This window comes from Lolium perenne, chromosome 7 (assembly GCF_019359855.2).
Source record: "Lolium perenne isolate Kyuss_39 chromosome 7, Kyuss_2.0, whole genome shotgun sequence".
In the NCBI taxonomy this organism is placed as follows: domain Eukaryota; kingdom Viridiplantae; phylum Streptophyta; class Magnoliopsida; order Poales; family Poaceae; genus Lolium; species Lolium perenne.
In genome coordinates, this window is record NC_067250.2 from 329,347,399 (window position 1) to 329,371,663 (window position 24,265).

The 24,265-nt window shown below is 48.1% G+C and overlaps 1 protein-coding gene across 1 annotated transcript in view; it reads left to right on the forward strand.

Annotated features, from left to right (window-relative positions):
• LOC139834072 (uncharacterized) overlaps positions 1-18,613 on the forward strand; it is a 33,921-nt gene extending 15,308 nt beyond the window's left edge. Inside the window, exons 4-7 of the mRNA XM_071824459.1 lie at positions 58-744; positions 13,791-14,813; positions 18,220-18,328; positions 18,411-18,613. Of these exons, the coding sequence (XP_071680560.1) occupies positions 58-744; positions 13,791-14,813; positions 18,220-18,328; positions 18,411-18,613 (2,022 nt within the window). The remainder of the gene's footprint in view (positions 1-57; positions 745-13,790; positions 14,814-18,219; positions 18,329-18,410) is intronic.
• The last annotated feature ends 5,652 nt before the right edge of the window (positions 18,614-24,265 follow it).

Below are 24,265 nucleotides of genomic sequence, written 5' to 3' on the forward strand. Positions count from 1 at the left end.
CGCGTTTACATCTCGCGACACGTTTACTTTGATGAGCTTGTGTTTCCGTTTCAGTAGGTCCCACCCTCCGGCAGTGTCGAGACACCGGCTGCGCCCGCGCCTACTATGGCCCCGGCTGCGCCCGCGCCCCATGCGGCCCCGGCTGCACCCTCCTCGACCTCGCCTGTGGCGGCCGCACCCCTCGACGGTGTGGTCACCCGCGCTCGGACCGGGACTCGCCGTCCGAACCCGCGCTACACCGACCCTGCGTACGCGTATGCCACCTCTACATCGGTGCCGTCCCCGCTACCCTCCTCCGCCCGCGCAGCCCTTCGAGATCCGAACTGGCTTGCCGCTATGCGCGAGGAGTTCGATGCTCTCCAGCGCAACCGCACATGGCAGCTTGTGCCCAGACCCCATCATGCCAATGTCATCTCTGGCAAATGGGTCTTTCGGCACAAGAGTCACCCGGATGGTTCTCTTGAGCGCCATAAGGCGCGCTGGGTGGTACGCGGCTTTCATCAGCGTGCCGGCGTGGACTTCACCGACACCTTCGCCCCGGTTGTCAAACCGGGCACGATTCGCGCCGTTCTTCAGCTCGCGGCCTCTCGAGCTTGGACGGTTCACCAGCTCGATGTGTCAAATGCATTCTTGCATGGGCACCTCACTGAGCAAGTGTTCTGTCAGCAGCCTACTGGTTTCGTCGACCCCGCCTTCCCGGACCATGTGTGCCTGCTCTCCCGTTCTCTATATGGGCTCAAGCAGGCTCCTCGCGCTTGGTACCAGCGGATGGCGGGCTTTCTTTAGCAGCAGGGGTTTCAGTCTACACGGTCCGACTGACAAGGTATCAACTTGTCAATGCCTATGGATTGTAGGCTAGGGTTTAGTTAGAAGTAGAGGGTAAGTAGATCTCGAAGGTTTCAGCCGAAAAGTACTCGACGATTATGAAAACTAGGGTTTGTAGACAATGATTCGATCCTTTCTTCGTCCCTCGACTCCCCCTTTATATAGGAGGTGGAGCCGAGGGGTTCGTGCTATACAAGTTACAGAGTCCGGGACGGTTTCTAACTCATCCCGCCAGATTACAGATAACACTTCCTATTACAACTCTTGACTTTCCTTGATATATCTTGGGCTCCCGAATCTTCTTATTCTTCGGGTAGTGGGCCTTCAGTAAACCCCGGGTACTATCTTCGGCAGGCCCATTTGGGATGCCTATGTCAGTAGCCCCCGAGATTTTGCTTGAATCGTAGAATCAGGGAAAATCTCCACTGTTTATTTTTATTCGAAAGCTTCAACTTTTTTATATTTCTTCACATAAAATTCTATATTGTACAGGGATAATGGTAGTTAGGGCTAGTTCATCTGACGGATCAGGTACTAGTTAACTGCTCTAGTGGCAATCCGCAAAAACCTACTTCAAGATCACGTCCCTGGACATGATCTCGGGATACTGGTGTAAACTTCGACAGGTGCCGCTTAAGGTCTTACCATTGTCGAGTCCCGTCAAATTTATCGGGTACCTAACGCGTCCGTTAGGATTTTTCTTCGTATCTGTTGATACGGATAAAGGTAGCAGAGCGCAGTCTTTGGCGATGCCACGCCCAGCAGAACGGATCTGGGGTCTTACCTTCGCAAATTTGCGGCATTCAGAAATTGATCGCAACTTCGGCGTTCTGAGAATATATTGTCGAGTGCTTTTCCGGCTGTTGGAATGGCACATTTTATCGAGTCAATTTTGACTTATATTGTTCTCCCGATGGGAGTATATGTAGAGTTAATTATAACTCGAAATATACTCTCTTGCTTTTCTATCTTTTATTTTTGAACTTCATCGGGTACGCGAACAGCGTTCCCGATGGGAGTAGTTTCGAGGCTACAACCAAGAACTTGTGCTTGGTTGTAGGCTCGACATTTTAGTCCACCTTGTCGCTATATTGTCGTTATTTCCCAATATGATCTCTCTCTTCTTTTTTTATCTCTCGGGTGCGCGAACAGCGCTCCCGATGGGAGTAGCCCCCGAGGCTACAGCCAAGGACTTGTGCTTGGTTGTAGGCTCCCGCAATTTCTATATTGCCATACTCGAAATTTTACTTTTTATCGAAGTAGCCCCCGAGCGTTTGGGCAAAAACTTGTATTTGATCAAAGGCTCCCGAAGTATTTAATAATTCCTTCTATCGCCAATCTTCTTTTATTTTTCTTGTCGACATGCTTCCCTTAAACAAAATTGCTTCATCTCTGTTTATAATCTTGATTTTTCTGCCTTGTGGGTCCATTGTTTCCACCATGTTGACACGTCGTGCAAGTGGGGGACACACGTCCTCCGCTTTTTCTGGCGCACGTACAGTAACGCCTATCTCAGTAAAAATACCTTTTTACCCTTGTATCTAGAAGATCTGTTTTCACCACACGATTTCTTCATCCAACGGCGCACTGCTTCACCCGATTCTTATATAAACCTTTCTTCAACCTCCGTTCATCCCCTCGCTTGCGCCGCTCATCTGTTCCTCTTCGCAAAAGCTTCCCCTGCGCCCAACTCTCTCTGATCATCCGCACTCACGAGCATTGCTCTGCCCATTGCCGTTGATGCCACCGCGCACGCGACTCACTCGCCACAGTACTCCGGAATCCAAGATGGCCGCCGAGGATCTTGAGTGGGAGAGATCTAAAATCTCCAACCAGGACATCAACATGCTGAAGAGGCTTGGCCTCATAAAGAAGGAAGACGCCATCCGCTTTCCCAGCGAAGAAAGCTACCCCAAGCCTCCAATGGAGTACCGGGTTAGTTTTGTTGATCACCTTATCCGTGGTCTTTCGACCCCAATTCACGATTTCCTCCGCGGCCTTCTTTTCGTTTATGGGATTCAACTGCACCAGTTGACCCCCAATTCCATCCTTCACATTTCTATTTTCATCACACTTTGCGAATGCTTCCTCGGAATCCCTCCCAATTGGGCTCTGTGGAAACGCATTTTCTGCCTCCGCCGCAATGGCTCCCACAACGTCACTTATAACATAGGTGGCGTTGTTATCTGTGTTTGTACTGATGTCGATTATTTTGACGTCAAATTTCCTGATTCTGTCCAAGGATGGCGCAAAAAGTGGCTCTATATTCACGAAGAAAGCGCCAACTCCGTTGAACACAACATAGTTCCTTTCGACGGAAGTGCCAGAATTCAGCGCCGCCGCTCCTGGGATGCCGAAGCTTCTGAGGAAGAGAATAAGGCGACAGAGGCACTCAGGTGTCGTATTCATCAGCGTCAAACCACTCGAGGCACAGAGCTGTCTGGTGTTCAAATCACTGCCTACTTCCTTAGGATTAGAGTGCAGCCTCTTCGTGCTCGCAAAAATCCCCTTTGGACGTACTGCGAAAACGACGCCAACAGAATCTCCAACGATCTTTCTGTAAAGGACTTGGAGAAATTGGTTCGAAGAGTTTCTCGACTAGCCAAGAAGGATCCTATTCCCTCCTCTTGTCGAGTAGAACCATACAGTGCTTCCAATCCTCTTCCCGAGGTATTTTGTCTTCTCGAGTTTTTGTCTTGTTCTAAACTTTTCCTTGCATCTCATTGTATTGGTATCTCGCTAATTTTCTTTTGTCGCTATTTTCTTGCAGAACCATCCTACTATGTCTTCCCTTCCTCCTCTTCCTGAGGATGGAGAAGTCGAAGAACAGGCCATCGTTGCCGAAGATACTCAAGGTTCTTCTATTCCTGAAAGTGAAGTCGCGGGTTCTCACAAATCTGCGGCTTCTCACGAAAAAGAAGTTGAGTCTGAAGCCAGTGAGTCGACGCAATCCCTTCCTCCTGCTGTTTCTCCAAGGAACAAAAGGAAAAGGACTGATGCCGAGGATTCTGGCACCTCTAAGGCTGAAGAAGTTGTTCCTTCTCATCCGAAGGCAGCTTACGATCCTTATGTTGAATCCCTCGTCAGCTCGTAAGTCGTCTTTATTTCTCCCTTTTTTTTTTTTTTTTTTTTTTTGTACTCGAAATATTTATCTTGTCTTGCTTTTTATGCTGCCGATTTTTTGATCAACAGTGATGACGAGGAAGAAGTACCAACTACTGACGTGGCTCCTCGGACAAGCACGTCACGTGACCGTACTTGCTTCGTACACGCTAGTTGAAGGAGAAGAAACCTCGCCTCCTCAACAAAACGTCGTCACCACTACTCCACCATCAAGCCCCTTGCTCCTTCACCAAAAAGGACAAGGGTTGAAAAGATTGTTGAACCTGCCCCTCAGTTGGGCAGTTCGTCGACTCTGCTCTTAGATGATGTAAGCTTGTCGACATCTATATTTTCCTTATTTTGTTTTTTCACACCTTTTCTCTTTTTCATGCCGATGTTTCTCTTGCTGTGTTCACCTTGAACAGCCTATGATCAAAGATCTTCTCCGCATCGGTTCCCAATTTATTGGATACCGTGAATATGCTAATAGAGCCGAAGGTAACGACTTTTATACTTGCTGTTTTTCCTTGATTTTTTACTCCTGTTGCTTTTCGCGATTTTGATCTTTCTTCTCTCTCTTTTCCATATCCCGACAGAGAAACTTGCAGAGGCCAACGAACGCGCCAACGCACTTGCTCGAAAACTTGAGCAAAGTGAGGCGGCTCGCAAGAAAGCCGAACTCGCTGCTAGCAAAGCCAAGGCCGAAGCTGATGAAGCCAAGGCGAAAGCTGCTGGTGTCGAGGAACTGCAGAAAAAACTTGAGGATGCTACAGCTGCCTTGGATGAGCACAAAGCTGCGCAAGCTTCTCGTGAAGAAGGAATCCTCAAGCGCCTGAAAACTCAGAGTCGCCGCACTTTCAGTAATTTTGCTGATCCCTTCTATTTTTATGAGAATCGTTGTTTCTTGTCTTTTCACTAATGCTTTGTTTCCTTGACAGCCCAAACAAACCAGGATTTTGATCTGACGAATCCTGTCAATGACCCTGTCCTTGACGCACTTTCCTATCTGGAGCTTCATGGATCCGAGATTCGTGAAGGTGTGTCGAATGCTAGCGCAGTGTTGTCGGCATTGTTCCCCTACTTCTTCCCGAAGAAAGAGGAGCCTGCGACTTTCCTCAACCTTGCCAAGATGTTCAATACACCGGAAGACCTTGGACTGAAGATGCGCCAAGAAAATATGAAGGTTGCCGTTGAGAACACTGTCGCGTTGGTTGCTGACAGTCGACAGACTATTGACTGGATGAAAGTTGGCGACACCGAGCAGATAGAGCAATCAAGATGGAGGTCGTTGATTAAGGCAGCCAAGCCCAACACGAAGAAGATCTTGGCCTATCTCGGGATCAAACCAGCGTCGACTCCTAGCTCATCAAGGCCGGAGGTCTAGTTGCATGCCTCTTTATTTTTCTTTCTATGTTTCTTTTGCTCTTGTCGCCAAAGTAGTCATTTGGCGACACGTACTTCCTTAGCTCCACTGTAATGCCCTTGTAATTATTCCAAGAGATTAATGAAAACTCTATCTTTGCTTGTTGTTTGATGTTGTCTTGTTTAAATTTCAGTTGATATTTGATAACTATACTCCATCTTCCGCTCCTTCCAATGTTTCGCCTTCTTCTTCTCGCGCGAGGAGAACTTTTGCTGATACTGCACCTGTCGACGATACCTTGTCGCAAGAACTGGATGAGCTTCGACAGCAGCTTCAGTATGCGAAGAAGCAAACACTTGTGATGATGGAGCAATCTCGTAAGTCATCTGAAGCCGAAAAAGTTGCTCTTCAGCAAGCTCGCGAGGCCGTGGCTGCTAAGGAAATTGCTGCTTCCGAGGCTGAAAAGGCGACCACTCGAGAAAATTTCATGCTCGAATTAATGAATGAAGCCAGTGCAGATATGTCGGGTATGCTTGCTTCATCCTCCGATATCTTTCATCCTCATGCTATGTCTCTTAAAGGTTTCCCCTTCGTTGTTTTGATAGGTTCCTTTACTGATGCTGCTGCCGAGGAAGAGAGGGTAAATGCTAGGACGAACCTCCTTGTTAACCTTTCCCTGGACCGTGGTTCTTTGTTTTGGGCTACCCCAGAGAGGACCCGACAAATTGTCAGATTCCAAGATCGCACCTCTCAAACTCGCGATTTCCTTGACTTCTGTACCAAGACCTTGTCCATGGTTTACAACTCCATGTTTCCTCGGAACGTCCAACCAAAAACTCTCCCTGAATTGATGGAAAGATTCAAGGATGCTGGCAGTATCCATGATTTTGTCAAAGCTCAACTGGTAGCTGGCGCCAGATTTGCTCTTATCATGCTCCAGATCTGCCACTCAAATCTTGACCTTACCCAAGTTGTCGCAAAAGTTCATCAAAAGGTACAACGTCGAAGAGTTGGTGTTGACAGGATTAACACGAAGGTTACGCCTATAGCCGAAGAAATGATTGAGGACCTTCTTCGGATGGACGCCGACTTTTTTGCCGATGGCCATTATGCCGATTTTCTTGGTGCTGCTCCTGAAGAAAACAGAGTTACTCTTGATGACATATTGAATCAAGACTAGTTACTTTCCTCTTGTAGATACTTCTTCTTTGTAATCCATGACTATATTGTAAAGCAATCATTATATTTCTCTGTTCGTCTAGCCCCCGAGTGTTTCGGTGACTCTTTACTGTATTTATATATTTGCGAGGTTTTGAACCAAGGCATTTATATATTTATGGCGAATATGAGCCCCCGAGCTTCTTTATTGAGTACTATTTTGTACTGACTCACGAGGTATTTTAATACCAAGGCAAGGTTTTTTCTTTTTTGATGGACTATATTGAAATTCGTCGGAGCGAAGACTTTGAACATGTCGATAAAGAGAAAGGTATATTGACACTATCTTTATTATATTGCAGCACCGCGAGCCTGCCTCATTAAAAACCTTCTCCGGCCCCACTCGGTGCCCCGAAAAAGGAAAAGAGTGCGTCTGAAAACTCGCGGGCGTTTCAGTATATTGAAGTTTTACAAGGACTATATTTCGACTCTAGGCGTAGAACCGCCTGAGTTGCGCCACGTTCCAGGGGTTTGGCTCCTCCACCCCTGTCTTCTTGTCCTTTATCCTGTATGCTCCTCCTCCGATTACTTCCGTGACAATGTAAGGGCCAAGCCATGGTGACTCGAGTTTTTCATGACTTTTTTGCGTGAGCCGAAGAACTAGGTCTCCCACCTGAAAAGATCTTGGCCGCAAACGTCGACTGTGGTAATTCTTCAAGTCCTGTTGGTATTTGGTTACCCGAGACAATACTTCGTCTCGGGCTTCATCAAGTGCGTCCACGTCGTCTTCTAGTGCTTTTCTCGACACTTCTTCGTCATATTCGACGACACGTGGAGAGTTGTGCTCTATCTCGATTGGTAGTACTGCTTCTGCTCCATGAACCAAGAAAAACGGAGTTTCCTGTGTTGCTGTGTTTGGTGTTGTTCGGATGCTCCACAACACACTTGGTAGTTCTTCTGGCCAGGTATGTCGAGCTTTTTCCAGTGGTCCTAACAAGCGTTTCTTGATGCCATTGCAGATTATACCATTGGCTTTCTCGACTTGCCCATTGGTTTGAGGATGTGCAACTGACGCAAAGTGCAACTTGATACCCACCTCTTCGCAATAATCTTTGAATTCGTGGGATGTGAAGTTACCGCCGTTGTATGCATGACGATCTTTGTGGGGCACTCCAAATCTGAAAACGAGGCCTTTTATGAATTTTACTGCGGATGCTCCGTCTGGTGAATTTATCGGCTTCGCTTCTATCCACTTTGTAAATTTATCGACAGCTACTAGCATATACTCCTTTCCTCCTGGCCAGGATTTGTGTAACTTGCCTACCATATCAAGTCCCCATTGAGCAAAGGGCCATGACAATGGTATTGGTGCTAGCTCTGCTGCTGGAGAGTGAGGTTTTGCGGCAAACCTTTGACACGCGTCGCAAGTTCTTACTATGTCCTTGGCGTCCTCGATTGCTGTCAACCAGTAGAATCCTGCCCGAAAGACCTTGGCTGCAATAGCTCGACTACTCGCGTGGTGGCCACATATTCCTTCGTGTACGTCCTTCAGAATTATTCTTCCTTCTTCGGGTGTAACACACCTTTGCAAGACGCCTGAAATACTTCGCTTATACAGTTCTCCTTTGACCACCGTGAAAGCTTTGGAGCGTCGAATTACTCGCCTTGCCTCAACTGGATCGTCGGGTATTTCTTTCCTGAGGATGTATGATATGTACGGCTGCATCCACGGTGTCTGTATCATCATGACCAGGTCCTGATCTTCTTCTTCTTCTTGCTTTTCCTTGGTAGCCCCCGAGGGTCTCTTCTCCTTCTTTTTTGATTTTGTTGATTTGGTGGACCTCTCTGTTATCTCTTCCCAGAATACACCTGGCGGGACTGCAAGGCATTGCGACCCGATGTTTGCAAGAACGTCGGCTTCGTCGTTGCTCAATCTGCTAATATGATTTACTTCGCATCCATCGAACAACTTCTCGAGCTCGTTGTACACCTCCTTGTATGCCATCATGCTATCATTGACTGCGTCACATTGGTTCATAACTTGCTGAGCCACGAACTGTGAGTCGCCAAAGATTTTTAGTCGAGTTGCACCGCAGGCTTTCGCCATCTTCATCCCGTGTATGAGAGCCTCATATTCTGCTTCATTGTTAGATGCGTTAGGGAACGTCATCCGAAGGATGTACTTTAACTTATCGCCTTCAGGTGATATGAGTACTACTCCTGCGCCAGCTCCTTCTAGTCTTTTGGACCCGTCAAAGTTCATGGTCCAGGTTCTCGACAAGTCTGGAGGTCCTGTATTTTGCAACTCCATCCACTCTGCAATGAAGTCCGGCAGTATTTGCGACTTGATTGCTTTTCTTTTTTCATACGTGATGTCCCGAGGGGAAAGTTCTATTCCCCAAAGGGAGACACGACCCGTAGCTTCTGGGTTGTTCAATATATTTGACAAGGGAGCTTCATTGACCACTATGATCGGATGTGCCGAAAAATAGTGGCGCAATTTTCGTGCTGTCGTGAACACTCCATATGCTATCTTTTGGTACTGAGGATACCTTTGTTTTGAGGGCGATAAAACTTCGCTAACGAAGTATACTGGCCTCTGCACGCCGTGGAGTTTTCCTTCTTCTTCCCTTTCAACAACTAGCACCGTGCTCACCACTTGGGGCGTGGCTGCGATATACAGCAGGAGAGGTTCCCTTTCTTTTGGCGCCACCAAAATTGGTGGTGTCGAGATTATGCGCTTCAAATCCTCGAAAGCTCTGTCGGCTTCTTCGTTCCACTGGAATTTATCTCCTTGCTTTATCAAAGCGTAAAATGGTAACGCTTTTTCACCCAGCCTAGCGACGAATCTGCTCAAAGCTGCGACTCGCCCAGTTAGCTGTTGTATCTCCTTCAACTTTGTTGGCTTCCTCATTGTTACGATAGCTTGTATTTTGTCGGGATTTGCTTCAATCCCTCTTGCTGAGACTAGAAACCCCAGAAGTTCTCCTGCTGGGACGCCAAAGGAACACTTCGTCGGGTTCAGCTTCAGGCAGAATTTGTCGAGGTTATCAAAAGTTTCTTTGAGATCCTCGATCAGTGTTGTCCCCTTTTTTGACGTTATGACGACATCGTCGATGTATACTTGTACGTTTTTTCCGATCTGTGTCGCCAAACACTTCTGCATCATTCTCTGATATGTTGCTCCCGCATTTTTTAGACCGAAGGGCATTGTTCTGTAGCAAAACACGCCGTAAGGTGTAATAAACGCGGTCTTTACTTCATCTTCTTCTTTCAATCTGATCTGGTTATAACCAGAATATGCATCCAGGAAGGAAAGACGTTCACATCCAGCCGTGGAGTCGATAATTTGATCGATCCTCGGGAGGGAAAGGTGATCCTTTGGACAATGTTTATTGAGGCACGTAAAGTCGACGCACATGCGAAGGACCTTAGTGTTTTTCTTCGGCACCAGCACAGGATTTGCTACCCATGTGGCTTCTGTGAATATCTCTTTGATAAAACCAGCTTCTTGTAGTCGATTGATTTCTGACAGCATGGCTTTGCGGTTTGGTTCCGAAAAACGCCGCAAAGGTTGTTTGATTGGTCTCGCTAGTGGATCCAAGTTTAGGTGGTGCTCGGCAAGTTCCCTGGGTACTCCTGGCATGTCAGCTGGACACCATGCGAAGATTTTCCAGTGCTCACGGAGGAACTCGACGAGCGCGCTTTCCTATGCGATATCCATGTCGTTTGCGATAGATGTCGTCTTTTTCGGGTCTGTCGGGTGAATCTGCACCTCTTTTGAATTTTTCTCAGTACTGAAAGTTGATTCTTTGTTTGGCCTTCCAACGTCTGGCAGTACGTCGTAATCAGTCATGCTTTTTGACGCCAAGTACTCAGCTTGCATCCCGAAAGTTTCTGACAACCGGTGGAAATCCTTGTCGCACTTATCGGCTAAGGCAAAGCTTCCTTTTACTGTGATTGGTCCCTTTGGTCCAGGCATCCTCCACAACAGGTATGTATAGTGTGGCACCGCCATAAATCTAGCATATGCTGGTCGTCCCAACAGAGCGTGGTACTGCGACGGAAAATCCACGACTTCAAATTCGAGCCTCTCGATTCTATAATTTTCTCGGGTCCCAAACTGAACGTCGAGATTGATCTTTCCCAGTGGATAACTTGGTTTCTCCGGTGTGATGCCGTGGAACCTTGTGTCTGTTGGTTTCAAGTTTGCTAAGGATATGTTCATCTTCCTCAATGTATCTGCATACATAAGGTTTAAGCTGCTGCCGCCGTCTATGAACACTCGAGAGACATCAAATCCCGCGATAACTGCTGGCAGAATAAGTGCTGACTGCCCTGGTTGAGGAACTTGCTGCGGATGATCTACTATTGTGAAGCCGATATCTTGTCCTGACCAATTAAGGTACTCAACTGTTGGTGGAGGCATTTTCTCTGCCATAAACACCTGTCGTGAGATTACTTTCTGAGCTCTATTGGATGGCCTTCCTTTCTGAATCATCGACACTGCTCCGTTGGAGTTAGGATCAACATAAGGTGGTGGTGGAGGTGCTGCCGCTATTCTGAGCTGATGCCGATTGTCGTCTGTAATCGCGGGAGGAGGCGGCAAGTGAATCTCGCTTCTGGGTTCTCGAGGATTTCTCTGTGCTGCCCGTGCATTAGCGTTCTCTGCATACCGCAACATTGCTTGAAAATTTCGACAATCTTTCTGCAAGTGCCCTGACTGTCTTTTACCGTTGCTGTCGAGGAAAAAATGCATCTGGCACGGTCCATTCATCATCTCTTCAGGGGACACGAAAGGCCTTGGGAACCTAGGCCCGCTATTTTGCCTGTTGCGTGAATCATCCCTGTTATCACCTCGCTGTTCATTGCTTCTCTGGTAATCATCTCTATTGCTTCCTCCTGTATTTGTCCGAAATCCTGCCGAAATTTGTCCTGGAGCGTCGTAGTTCTGGTACTGCCGAGGAAATCTTCGCCTTGGTTGATAGTTTCGACCACGGTCCTCCTCTGGCGACCTGTGCCGTTTGTTGTGGACAGCGTCTTCTCCATCTGCCCATTTATTTGCTATCTCCATTAACGCGGATCTTGTCTTTGGATTGGTCCTTCCCAAGTCCTCGACAAAATCTCCACGCACGACTCTCGCGACAAACGCATCTATTGCTCTCTCGTCAGATATATTTTCTGCCGAGTTTTTGATGATGTTCCACCTTTGGATGTACTTTCTCATTGGCTCATCTGGCTTTTGTCGACATGCTCTCAACTCCTCTAACGACGCGGGTTTTTTGCACGTGGATCTGAAGTTCTTGACGAACACGTCCTCGAAACTTTCCCAGCTGTCGATAGATCCTGGAGTGAGTTTCTTTATCCACGATCGTGCGGCTCCACTCAAATGCACCTGAATGCTTTGCATGGCTGTTGCACTGGTTCCTCCCGTGAGCTTCACTGTCTCAGAGATAGTCGACTAGCCAATCCTCCGGATCTTGAAGGCCGTCGAACTTTTTGAAATTGTCGGGTAGCTTGAATCTGAAGGGACTCGAGTTTTTCGGACTCTCCTCGTGAAGCATGGCAAGCCGCACATATCTTCGTCGTTAAGCTCCGGAGATTGCCGATGATCCCTTCTGCTTTGTCGTGCTCTGTCGACTCTTGCTTGTGCTGCCGTATCTCTTGCTCCACTTGGTCCTTCAGGGGCTGCCGCCGTTGCTGCTGCAGGTCGTGGACTATTTTGCCTTGCTGTTCCTTCGGGAGGCGTTGAAACGAACGCTGTCCCCATAGCTCCAACTCCTGCTATCGCCATATTGTATAGTGTTTCCCTTGGATCACCTGGAGGTGGTTTAGACGCGAGGATAAAAGCTTGTGTCGCCATATACCCAGCTTCTGGTGTCTTAGGGATAATGTTTCCTCTTGTGTCTATCGACATAAAGGACATGTCGAGGTTTTGAACCAAGTGCTCTCTTTCTGCTTCGGGTATGTGTTGTAACCTTGATCTTCCTCTGTTCCGAGCCTCCCTGTGGCTATCACCCGAAGTTCTAGATTGTCGACTCAGATCTGCCCTTCTCTGGCCGGATGCGAAGGAAGCTGCCTCCGTCCTCCTGTTCAACTCAGCTGTCTGTTTTTCCAATTCCCTGGCAGCTCGTGCGAGCCTATATTGATATGCTTGTAATTCCTCTGGTGTGGCTGTGGTAGCCATTGGTTCTGTACCGTTCATAGCTCTCGCGGCTCTGTCCCACGCTGCTTGCGGAAGTTGGACTCTATCTCGCGGCCCTGGCCCGACGTATTTATTGCCCAGGCCTTGTCGCAGATTGGAGGGATCGACGTATGGATTTCCCAGATCGTCGAAAGCCTCAGATGTTTCCTCTTGATCTTCAATGGCATAAATCTGATGATACTTTGTACTCAGATCTATGTTGGGTTTGGTGGCATCATCGTTTAGATTGATGAAGACCTTGCCCACTGTGATAGATTTGTCGATGAAGTCATGGCTGTCGACATCGCTTGAGCCATCGCTTATATATGAGTCCGCAAATGACTCAAACGACATGTCGTTGAAGATCTTGGCGAGTTTCTCTCTTGTTCTGGTGCTGATGTAGCGTGTCGCCGAAGTTTCTTCTTCTCCTGACTCGGTTGACGACGCATAGCTTGAAAAATCGGAATCGACCTTCAACGATCCCGACGAAATCGGAACCTCGACACGATACGATCCTTCCTTCTCGACGCGAAAGTGAAACCTTCGAACGTCATCTCCATGGGCTCCGCCAGATACGCATATGCATCCAAACGGGAGGGTGGGTGAGGAACAAAATCGACAAGACCAGCAGCGATCTGTTTACCTCGATCCATTGTGTTGCTTGCGGTTGACGATGTCGAAGATCTTGAGCGTGCCATCGAGATCAGATCCTTACGCCTCTAGTTCCCACAGACGGCGCCAATTGACAAGGTATCAACTTGTCAATGCCTATGGATTGTAGGCTAGGGTTTAGTTAGAAGTAGAGGGTAAGTAGATCTCGAAGGTTTCAGCCGAAAAGTACTCGACGATTATGAAAACTAGGGTTTGTAGACAATGATTCGATCCTTTCTTCGTCCCTCGACTCCCCCTTTATATAGGAGGTGGAGCCGAGGGGTTCGTGCTATACAAGTTACAGAGTCCGGGACGGTTTCTAACTCATCCCGCCAGATTACGGATAACACTTCCTATTACAACTCTTGACTTTCCTTGATATATCTTGGGCTCCCGAATCTTCTTATTCTTCGGGTAGTGGGCCTTCAGTAAACCCCGGGTACTATCTTCGGCAGGCCCATTTGGGATGCCTATGTCACCGACGCCTCCCTGTTTGTGTACCACCAGGGTGCCGCCACCGCCTACCTCCTTCTGTATGTTGACGACATCATCCTGACTGCTTCATCGACGGCTCTCCTGCAGCAGATCACCGCTCAGCTCAGCGCTGAGTTCGCCCTCAAGGACTTGGGGGCCCTCCACTACTTCCTCGGCATCGAGGTCGTCCGCACCGCAACCGGGTTCTTCCTGCATCAGCAGAAGTATGCGCATGAGCAACTGGAGCGCGCAGGCATGCTTAACTGCAAGCCCGCTTCCACGCCTGTCGACACGAAGGCGAAGGCATCCGCCGTTGAGGGCTCTCCGGCGTCCGATGCTGCCTTCTATCGCTCCGTCGTTGGCGGTCTTCAGTACCTCACCTTGACACGGCCGGATCTCCAGTACGCTGTCCAGCAGGTGTGCCTCCACATGCACGCCCCGCGTGACACTCACTGGGCACTGGTGAAACGGATCCTTCGCTACATCCGTGGCACCATGTCCATGGGACTCACCCTGACGGCCTCTTCCGACACCAGCCTTGTCGCCTACTCCGATGCTGACTGGGCTGGGTGTCCTGACACGCGCCACTCCACCTCCGGCTACTGCGTCTACCTCGGCCCCTCCCTGATATCGTGGTCGTCTAAACGACAACCCACGGTCTCACGCTCGAGCGCCGAGGCTGAGTACAGGGCTGTGGCTAACGCCGTTGCCGAGTGTTCCTGGCTCCGACAGCTCCTACAGGAATTACTCTGCCCGGTTCCGAAGGCCACGATTGTCTACTGCGACAATGTCTCCGCGGTGTATCTCTCGGCTAATCCCGTCCATCATCGCAGGACGAAGCATATCGAGCTCGACATTCACTTCGTCCGGGAGCACGTCGCCCTTGGTCGTGTCCGCGTTCTTCATGTTCCCACCGATCAGCAGTTCGCCGATGTGATGACGAAAGGCCTTCCTACCTCGACATTCAAGGGCTTCAGGTCCAGTCTTTGCGTCACTGGCGCCGCTTCGACTGCGGGGGGTGTTGAACGTATCCGTATGTGTATAGGTTACGGTTTTGTATGTTGCACCTGTAGCGTCTCTCTCTCTCTGTATTCACGTGGAGATAGACCCGGTCACACCCCTGTACCTATATATATATGCCTTGTGCACGATCAATACAATCATCGTTGCACCAAACCAACTCTTACACCAAAGAAGAGAGAAGGAAAAGAGATAGAGAGCGGTATGCACGGATGACTGATGAAGAAAAGCAAGAAAAACTGAGAAAAACGCCGTGATGCCTATGAGGAAAACAAAACAATTAAAGAGGCAACGAAATATGCAGAATTAGAGCCAGAAAAAGGATAAAAATATGTGCATAAGAAAGGCAGAGCCAGAACAAAAGAAAAATACAATAGAACAAATTACATCTAACACAACAGAAGAGGAAATTGGTACATCTACCTTAAATGTAAGACAAAGAAAGTCTGTGATGCCAGGAGAAAGACAAACATTTCTACATCGTCGTAACGAAGAGTTCTCGACAAAACAGAGAAAAACTGTTTCGGAATCATCAAAAGAGGACACATCCGTGAAGAACAACGGCAACGATGACATAGAACCTCTAAAACAGCCACAAATCTTGATTAACTGTAATACTGAAATTTCCATACAATACTGAGACATCCCAAATACCAAAAAACAGTACGTACAACTAACCATCTTTCCTGGACAGGCATCCCCTATTCATTATGTGCAACCAATAAAGGCGCAGATGCACCACCACAATCATTCTGCAATGATAATGAAGATGGTAAGGCTATCGATCTCATAATATCCATGATGAAAAACGGCAACGGTGACATACAACCTCTAAAGAAGCCAGCAGTCATGATTAATGGTAATACTCTAAATTTTCTAAAATATTCATACATTCCAAAAACAATATACAGTATGAACTACTAAGCATCTTTCTAGACAGACATCCCCTCTTCAGCCTGTCCAATCAACATAGACGAAGATGCACCAGCACAATCATTCTGCAATAATTATGATCATGGTAAGGTTATCAATTTCATATATATTCTTATGGAACACACAAAATAATATACAAACAAATTTGCTGCGCAGGTAACGATGAAGTCATATTTGAACAAGACACAAGCGATGAATACATGTTCTATGGTCAAGGTATGCCAAATACAATTTAAATATATTTGCATCATTAAACTACTACTTTAGCAACGACTCACAAGGCACACGTGACCATGGCATAGCAAAGGGAACCAATTGTAAATATTTAAAAGGATATAAATCAAGCAAGACGTGATCATGATAGAGCTTGGCGTAATAGTTTGACAGCTGACACTGGTAGAAAATGGGTCTTCTCTTCCGGTTGGGAAGGGCCTTTAGTCCCGGTTTCCCAACCGGGACTACCAAAACGGGACTAAAGTTTCACCCTTTAGGCCCTCCACGTGGGCTGCGGGCGCGCGCCGGGGCGGGGGACCTTTAGTCCCGGTTGGTACGAGAAAAAAAATTCATTATATTTTTTTTCTAATTTTTTCCCATTCTAATTTTTTTCTATTTCTTTTCAGAATTTTTAGTATTTGAGTTATTAGTCTCTTTAGTCTCTAACTACACTTATCTCTAGTCAAATTAATTGCTTGTGGTTAAACTTTTCGGTCGGTCACCCATCCTCCCACTACTCTAGCACTAGCACGTTTAACCTCCGAGTTCCTTTCGTCCCGCTTCCAAGTCCCAGTTGGGTTACAAACCGGGACTAAAGGCCCTCCACGTGGGCTGCAGGCGCGCACCGGGGCGGAGGACCTTTAGTCTCGGTTTGTAACACCAACAGGGACTAAAGGTCTCCACGAGAAAAAAAAATTCATTCTATTTTTTTCTAATTTTTTCCCATTCTAATTTTTTTCTATTTCTTTTCAGAATTTTTAGTATTTGAGTTATTAGTGTCTTTAGTCTCTAACTACACCTATCACTAGTCAAATTACTTGTTTGTGGTCAAACTTTCCGGTCGGTCACCCATCCTCCCACTACTCTAGCACTAGCACGCTTAACCTCCGAGTTCCTTTCGTCCCGCTTCGCGTATGTTATTGATATTAGTATCATATCAATCCTTTTAACCTCTTGGTCACGATGTTAAAAAAGTTTATTGTTTAAATCCAAATAATTAATTTAATAAATAAACTAATGATTTAATAATAATCTTGAATAACTAAATAAAAATAAATTATTTAATTTTTAAATTTTAAGTTTTTTTTTGCAAAACCTAAAACCTGAAAATTTTCAGACTTCCCTTTGGCAGTTTGAAAATCTAAAAATTGGCTAACCGGGTAAACCAGAAATTTCGCGTAGATACATTTTCATATATTAAACGTATTTTTTCGAGTTCGTATGCAACCAGAAATCCTGTTTTACCGATCCATGACGTAATTTTGCAAAAAAAGTCAAATTTCATGTTTGTTAATTCTCATTAAAACTAGATGACATAATACATGGGCATTTCGAAGGATTTTATTTTTTGAAATTTCTATCTATTTCTTTTGTATTTTACAAAGCTAAAAAAGACGATTCGGGGGGGGGGGGGGGCAGGGGTGGGGTGCTTGGAGAGCAAAAAAAAACCCAGAAAACCTTTAGTCCCGGTATGTAATACCAACCGGGACTAAAGGGTATTTTGGCACCGACGAGGCCTGCCGCAACCCCTTTAGTCCCGGTTGGTGTCTCCAACCGGGACTAAATTTTCCGTTACGAACCGGGACTAAAACTTTTCGATATCCTAGCCGTTTGAACCGGGACTAATGGGTATATTAGTCCCGGATTCAAACACAGCCGGGACTACTGCTCCGGGCAGCTCCGAACAAAAGACATGTTTTCTACTAGTGTGAGAAAAAGGAGGAGATTAATGCGCGTAGAAGAACAACCTAGCAAAACAAAGAGAGAGAGGACGACACCGCATAGCGAAAGGAGGAGATCAATGCAAGTAAAGGGCAGCCTCGCAAAAAAAAGAGGCATGCCAAAAATGCACGGCGAAAGGAAGAAATTAATGCACGTAGAAGAGCATCCCGACAGAATAAAGCACTCGATGAAAGAAACGCACAACAAAGGGCAGACGGACAAAATATATCCACGGAAGAGAGGCAAGAAAACAACGCACGATGACGCACTTCTAGGCAGAGCATAACTAAAGAGGAGAGGGCGGTACTGCTACCTCAGCGCAGGGAAAACGCTGTAGCTAGGAGGAACACCCCGTGTGCTGAATCCATCGCAATGCCGTGCCCAAATACACTATCTTTTCCAACGATAAACCTGACATCAAGCACACATGCATCACCCGCCAGAGAGGGAACTGCTTCACCTCCCGCATCCCCTTCAACGAGCAAGCCGGAGTATATCATGGGACCGACGGTAACAAACCGATCTTTACTAATTTTATTTATGTCATGGAGCATTAAAGCGTTGTACTTACCAGATCAAGAATGTTGTAGGCGACATGAAGGCCTTCCTTAGTGGTATCATGGACGAGAATGCCATCCCCGATGAACTCACGGACAAGGAGTGCTGCATGTATGGCCGTGAAGGTACTTATGCCAGCCTTTCCATCGGCACTCTCTGTTGTACGAGTTAATATGAACATATTGATATGACATCCTATGCATGTAGGTTTCGACGCTAATGACATGGACCTAGATACACCGACAGACTCATCCGGCGCTGAATCTATCGATCCTTTTGACTTTGTGTACTCGAACCTCCCAGACAGCACGCACATCCCGAACCAAGTACCAAACTGCAAACACTGCCATACCAAGAAGTTTGAGCTTGAGACCAATGGTTTTTGCTGTAAAAAGGACAAATTGATCTAGCTTAACAAGAACCAGAGCCTATCCCGGAGCTGATGAGGCTATAGTTTAATGCGGATGCAGACGATCGACATTTTCGGGAGAGCATATGAATCTTCAATGGCCACTTCTCATTCACTATTCTTGGCGTTAGCCTAGATAACAACTGTACGAATATGAGGTCTTGGGTGTACACATTCCGGACGCAAGGCTAGTTGTACCACAATGTGCATTCGTTCAGGCCAAACTCTCACCCGAAACATCTACAACTCTGCTTCTATGATGACGATCCCAGCCTGATACATCGCAAGGAAGCCACCAAGGAGGTCGTCTGGAAGGTTTGCACATACTGAGAGCAAACAACTTAGGCATTTGGGCGCCCACAAGGGCAACCTCCAGGAATATCATATAGAACTAAACACCGACACGAAGCTGGACCAACGGAGATGCAATTTACCGGTGTCGTCTGAGGTGGCTACGACCTGGGTTGAGGGCAGCGATCTGGGAAATAGGTTCAAGCGCAGCATTACCCTCTACGGTAACAACAACGAGAGGCACAGTATACAGGCCACACAAGGATGTTATGACCCTCTCTCGTACCCCCTCTTCTTCCGAAAGGGGGATCTTGGCTAGCATCCGAATCTCCCAAAACGTGATACGCCTTGGCACGTTGCGCAGCTATCAAGAGAGGACCGTGAGGACGAAGGTTCAGCTGCTGAAGATACTTCTGCATTTTTATGTATATCCTTCTCGTATTTTGCCTAACCCTGTTTTTCATGTCCTCCATGCAGATGGAGGTGGCCATTTATGCGTCTTCGTTAGGGATTACTACTGTGGCGAACATCTGTTCCAATAGTTTGCGGTCAGCATGTACATAAAGATTGAGGGTTGCAGGCTGAATTGGATCAGGAGCCACCAGCCGAAGATACGTGCCGATCTATATAAAGGCATTGTGGATAGCATCACAGCCGAAGAGATTTGCGCAAGCACTTTTGGCACAAGGAGTCATAGTAGGAAAACACTTACCAGTGGCGCACCAGTTTGTGCTACCCGTGGCGCAGGGCCCTACGCCACTGGTATCACGCCACTGGTAATATCTTACCTATGCCGCACAGGCTTGGTGCGCCACTGGTATATACACATACCAGTGTCGCATGTGCGCCACTGGTAAGATACTAGTGGCGCACCAGGATGATGCGCCACGGGTAAGATTCAGTGGATTAAAAAAAAGTTCGTCTTTGCCGAGTGTTTGTCATTGTGCACACAACAAAGCTATTAATCGAAATTAAAAAAAAAAGAGGAATCGATGAATCCGCCCATCGAGCACGTCCAGGTCGTCAGCGCCACCGCTAAGGGTGGGCTCCCGATCGTCGCCCACCACGCAATCCGTGCCACCGTCGATGACTTCCGTTGCTGGCCGGCCTTCCGTGGCCGCTTCCGCCGCGACCAACAGCGCCATGATGGCGCGATGCTGCTATCATAGTTCATGACCACCGTGGTGGTGGTCGGGGCTGAGTGGGTGCTTCCGCTGCACATCTCCACGGCGCGCACAACACGGAGCCATGGCGGCGGCGAGTCTGTGCTGCTCCTCAAGGGGAAGCAGCTGATCCTCTTCTGCCAGCACCGCTGGTGAGATCCGCCACCTAGCTAAGCAGCGCGCGCCCCACCAGCCCCGTCTCTTCCTCGTGGGTGTTGCACGCGCACATGTGGCCAACAGCGCCATTACCCGCCTCGATGGCCGCCCCTCTAGCTGCTGGCCCCGCTTGCCCTTGGAGCCACGCGGCGCGTCAGAGCTAGCCTGCCCTCTCCTCGCGATGCCCAGCGGCGCCGACCGGATTTCTTGCGGCTCCTTGGGTCCAGAGGAGGCGGGGTAGGGAAGGGAAGCGGCAGCGTCGGGGACAGAGGGGAGAGAGAACAGTCGATGGGGGGATTGAGAGAGGTTGGGGGCAGAGGGGAGAGAGAGCACGACGACCACAGATAAGGAGGACAAGGGGGAGAGATGGCCATGGGGGACGCGAGGGGGGCGTGCGTGCGGGGTGAGGGAGAGTGAGCGAGGTGCGGAGATGCAGAGCGGCGGCGGGTGGAGTGCAAAAATGCCAAGGGGAGCTGCGGGTTGGGAGTTAGGGTTTGCTCCAGGTGGGCTGGATTTGGCCGGATGAGACATAGTAGTAGCGCATCCTTTTTGGTGCACCACGGGTATTAGGTTACCCGTGGCGTGCGCCACTAGTATGTGGGTGCACCCCAGCCACCCCTGTCCCCACTTACCCGTGGCGTATGGATTTAGCTGGTGCGCCACAGGTAAGGCCATACTAGTGGCCCACCCTTTTTTGGTGCGCCACGGGTAATAGCAGTGGCGCACCAAAAGTTTGGTGCGCCACAGGTAAGCCGTCCACCTATAGCCCTATTCCTAGTAGTGAGTGTTATCCCCTGGAAGTTCCAGGGGGCTTCCGAGACATGAAGCGGAGGCATATGGACGCCATGGCATTGGTGCAGATGTACGACAAGCCTCACATCTTCATGACGATGACCTGCAACCCAAACTGGCAGGAGATACAAGATGCACTGCTTCTAGGACAAACCCGGCAGGACCGACTAGACATTGTGGTCTAAGTGTTTAGGGCCAAGGTGGAGATGATAAAAGAGATGCTGACCAAGAAGCATATCCTGGGCGTTGTGAAGCCCTACATCTATGTGGTCGAGTTCCAGAAGAGGGGCCTCCCGCATGCCCATTTCCTGTTGACCGTGGATTCCAAATATAAGCTCATTGTGCCAGAGCAGTACGACCGCATCATATCCGCCGAGCTCCCGGACAAGAATAAGTACCCAGAGCTATACGCCATGGTTGTGAAGCATATGCTGCACGACCCATGTGGTGTCCTCAAGCCAAACAACATGTGCATGCAAGATGGGTCACGCAAGTGTAGGTACCCACGGACGTTCAATGAGACCACCGTACAGGGGAAGGACTCATACCCCATTTATTGGAGACGGAAGGACAGTCGTTGTGCAAAGGTCCAAAACCAGACGTTGGACAATAGATGGGTTGTGCCTTACAACCCTTACCTCTTGCTGATGTTCGACTGCCACATCAACTTGGAGGTGTGCTCCAGCATAAAGGTCATCAAGTACCTATATAAGTACATATACAAGCGCCACGATCAGACTTCATTCAATATAAACAAGCCTGACGCCGATGGTAACATAGACGAGATCAAGAGATTCATTGACGCAAGGTGGGTTACTCCACCGGAGGCCATGTGGAGGATATTCGGCTTCAAGCTCTGTGAGAACCACCCAGCAGTCCTACAGCTGCCACTTCATCTCCCAAATATGCAAATAGTCTTTCAAAGAGGGAGACAACAAGAATGATATCGCCGCCCGGGAGAACCCATCCATGCTGACAGAGTATTTCGTGGTTAACCAGAGGCACGCGTGCACTTGGGATATTCTTTACAAATATTTTCCGGGAAGGTTCACATGGCAACCAACAAAGTACTGGAAGAAAAGGGACAAGGGTCAGCAAGTAGGCCGAATCTTGTTAGCCCATCCTGCCGAGGGGGAGCGGTACTTTCTGAGGGTGCTTCTAAACCATGTACCAGGCTTGAAGTCCTTCGAAGATCTGAAAATAGTGGACGGTGTGCTATGTGATACCTTTTGTGAGGCCACCGAGAGGAAGGGTCTGATTGAGGCCGACAGCACGCTCGACGAGTGTCTTACCGAGTCAAAGCAGTTCGCCATGCCAGCCTCACTAAGGAGGCTCTTCGCAACGATCTTGGTATTCTATGAGGCTGGAGATGTGCGCGGTCTTTGGGATAGACACCTTGAGGCGATGTCTGACGACTACCGGAGCGAACACAAGTTTCAAAGAGCAGTGGAGCATAAGGTGTTGATTAATATCAGGGGCATGCCGCAGTCCGTGGGCAAAGACATAAAGTCCTACCCTCTCCCAGACATTGATGAGACTTATGACAACACAGAAGGCGAGGGAACCAATATTTAGGTAGACAAGGAAGACGCTTCTCTAGCGACCTCACTAAACCACGAGCAGAGGCTTGCCTACGACGAGATACTAGCGGCAGTTGATGGTGGAGATGGGGGCGTATTCTTCATGGATGGCCCAGGAGACACATGGAACAATGCAGCTTCACTAAGCAGAGTGGGATAGCCAAGATCCTGAGGATGGCTTCGCTCATACTATGGGACGAGGCAACCATGACAAAACGGCAGGCAATTGAGGTGTTGGATAGAAGCATGCGTGACATCATGGAATGCCGAGACCGACCTTTCGGGGGCAAGACTGTCATGTTCGGTGGGGACTTCAGGCATGTGCTTCCGGTAGCGAGGAAAGGGTCACGGGGTCAGATAATTGACGCACGTCTATGGAGCTCGAACCTCTGGAAGAGCATGTGCCAGCTAAGGCTCATCAAGAACATGAGGGCGGAAAATGACCGGTGGTTCACGGATTACCTCCTGAGGGTAGGCAACGGCACCTGACGAGGAAGGAAACATCCAGCTTTCCGAAGATATATGTGTGTCGTCTACGGGCGATGACGCGGCTGACATAAAGAAGTTGATCGACCATGTGTTTCCTGCCCTAGATCACAACATGGACAATCCGCATTACATGACTTCTTGAGCGATCCTCTCCACAAGGAACGACATCATCGATGGAATAAACTTGCACATGATTGAGCATTTTCAGGGTGAGGAGATGATCTACTATAGCTTCGACAGTGCGGAGAATGATCCACATGGCTACTACTCTTCCGAGTTTCTTAACTCGCTGGCTCCTAGTGGGATACACCCCCCCCCCCCCCCCCCAGCGCTTAAACTGAAGATAAATTGGCCCGTTATACTGCTGAGGAACATTGACCGAGCTAACGGGTTGTGTAACGGCACGAGACTTGTGGTCCGTGGGTTCTAGAGGAATGCCATCGATGCGGAGATCGTCGTGGGACAACACACATGGGAGAGGGTGTTTCTTCCTTGGATACCTCTATGCCCATCCAACGATGACATGTTACCGTTGAAATTCAAGAGGAAGAAGTTCCCCATCAGGCTCAGCTTTGCCATGACGATCAACAAGGCGCAAGGGCAGACCATCCCGACTGTGGGCATGTACCTACCAGAGCCAGTGTCCTGTCATGGTCAACTGTATGTCGCATTGTCCAGAGCCACCGCGAGAAGTAACATCAAGATCCTCTCCATCAAGGACAATGCAAAAGACACCAAGAATTCAAAGAAGAGAAAAAGAACCAAATCCTTTGTAACAACCACGCTGAACATAGTCTACAAGGAAGTACGTAGCACTTGGTACTCGCTAGACCTGATTTGAGCAGATTCCTTGATAATTATTATATCTTTCAAAATGTAATGGATGATTTTATATCAAATGAATATTTATCCGCAATTTATGTTTACGCGTGAGATATTTGTGATGACAGGGTCAAGCATTCAACTAACATGTAGCATTTTAAATTCATAGATTATACATATTCTTCTTGATTGCAGGCAACGACAACAAGCACAACAATATCAATATAAACTGCAGGCTTGGCATGTAGTTCAATAGAAACAAAGGGCAACAAACTGCTAATGCGGATTGAAATCTTTCTTATGATTGAACTGTGATGCATACCTGATTCATAGTATTCTCCAATACATATAGGTGTTGCC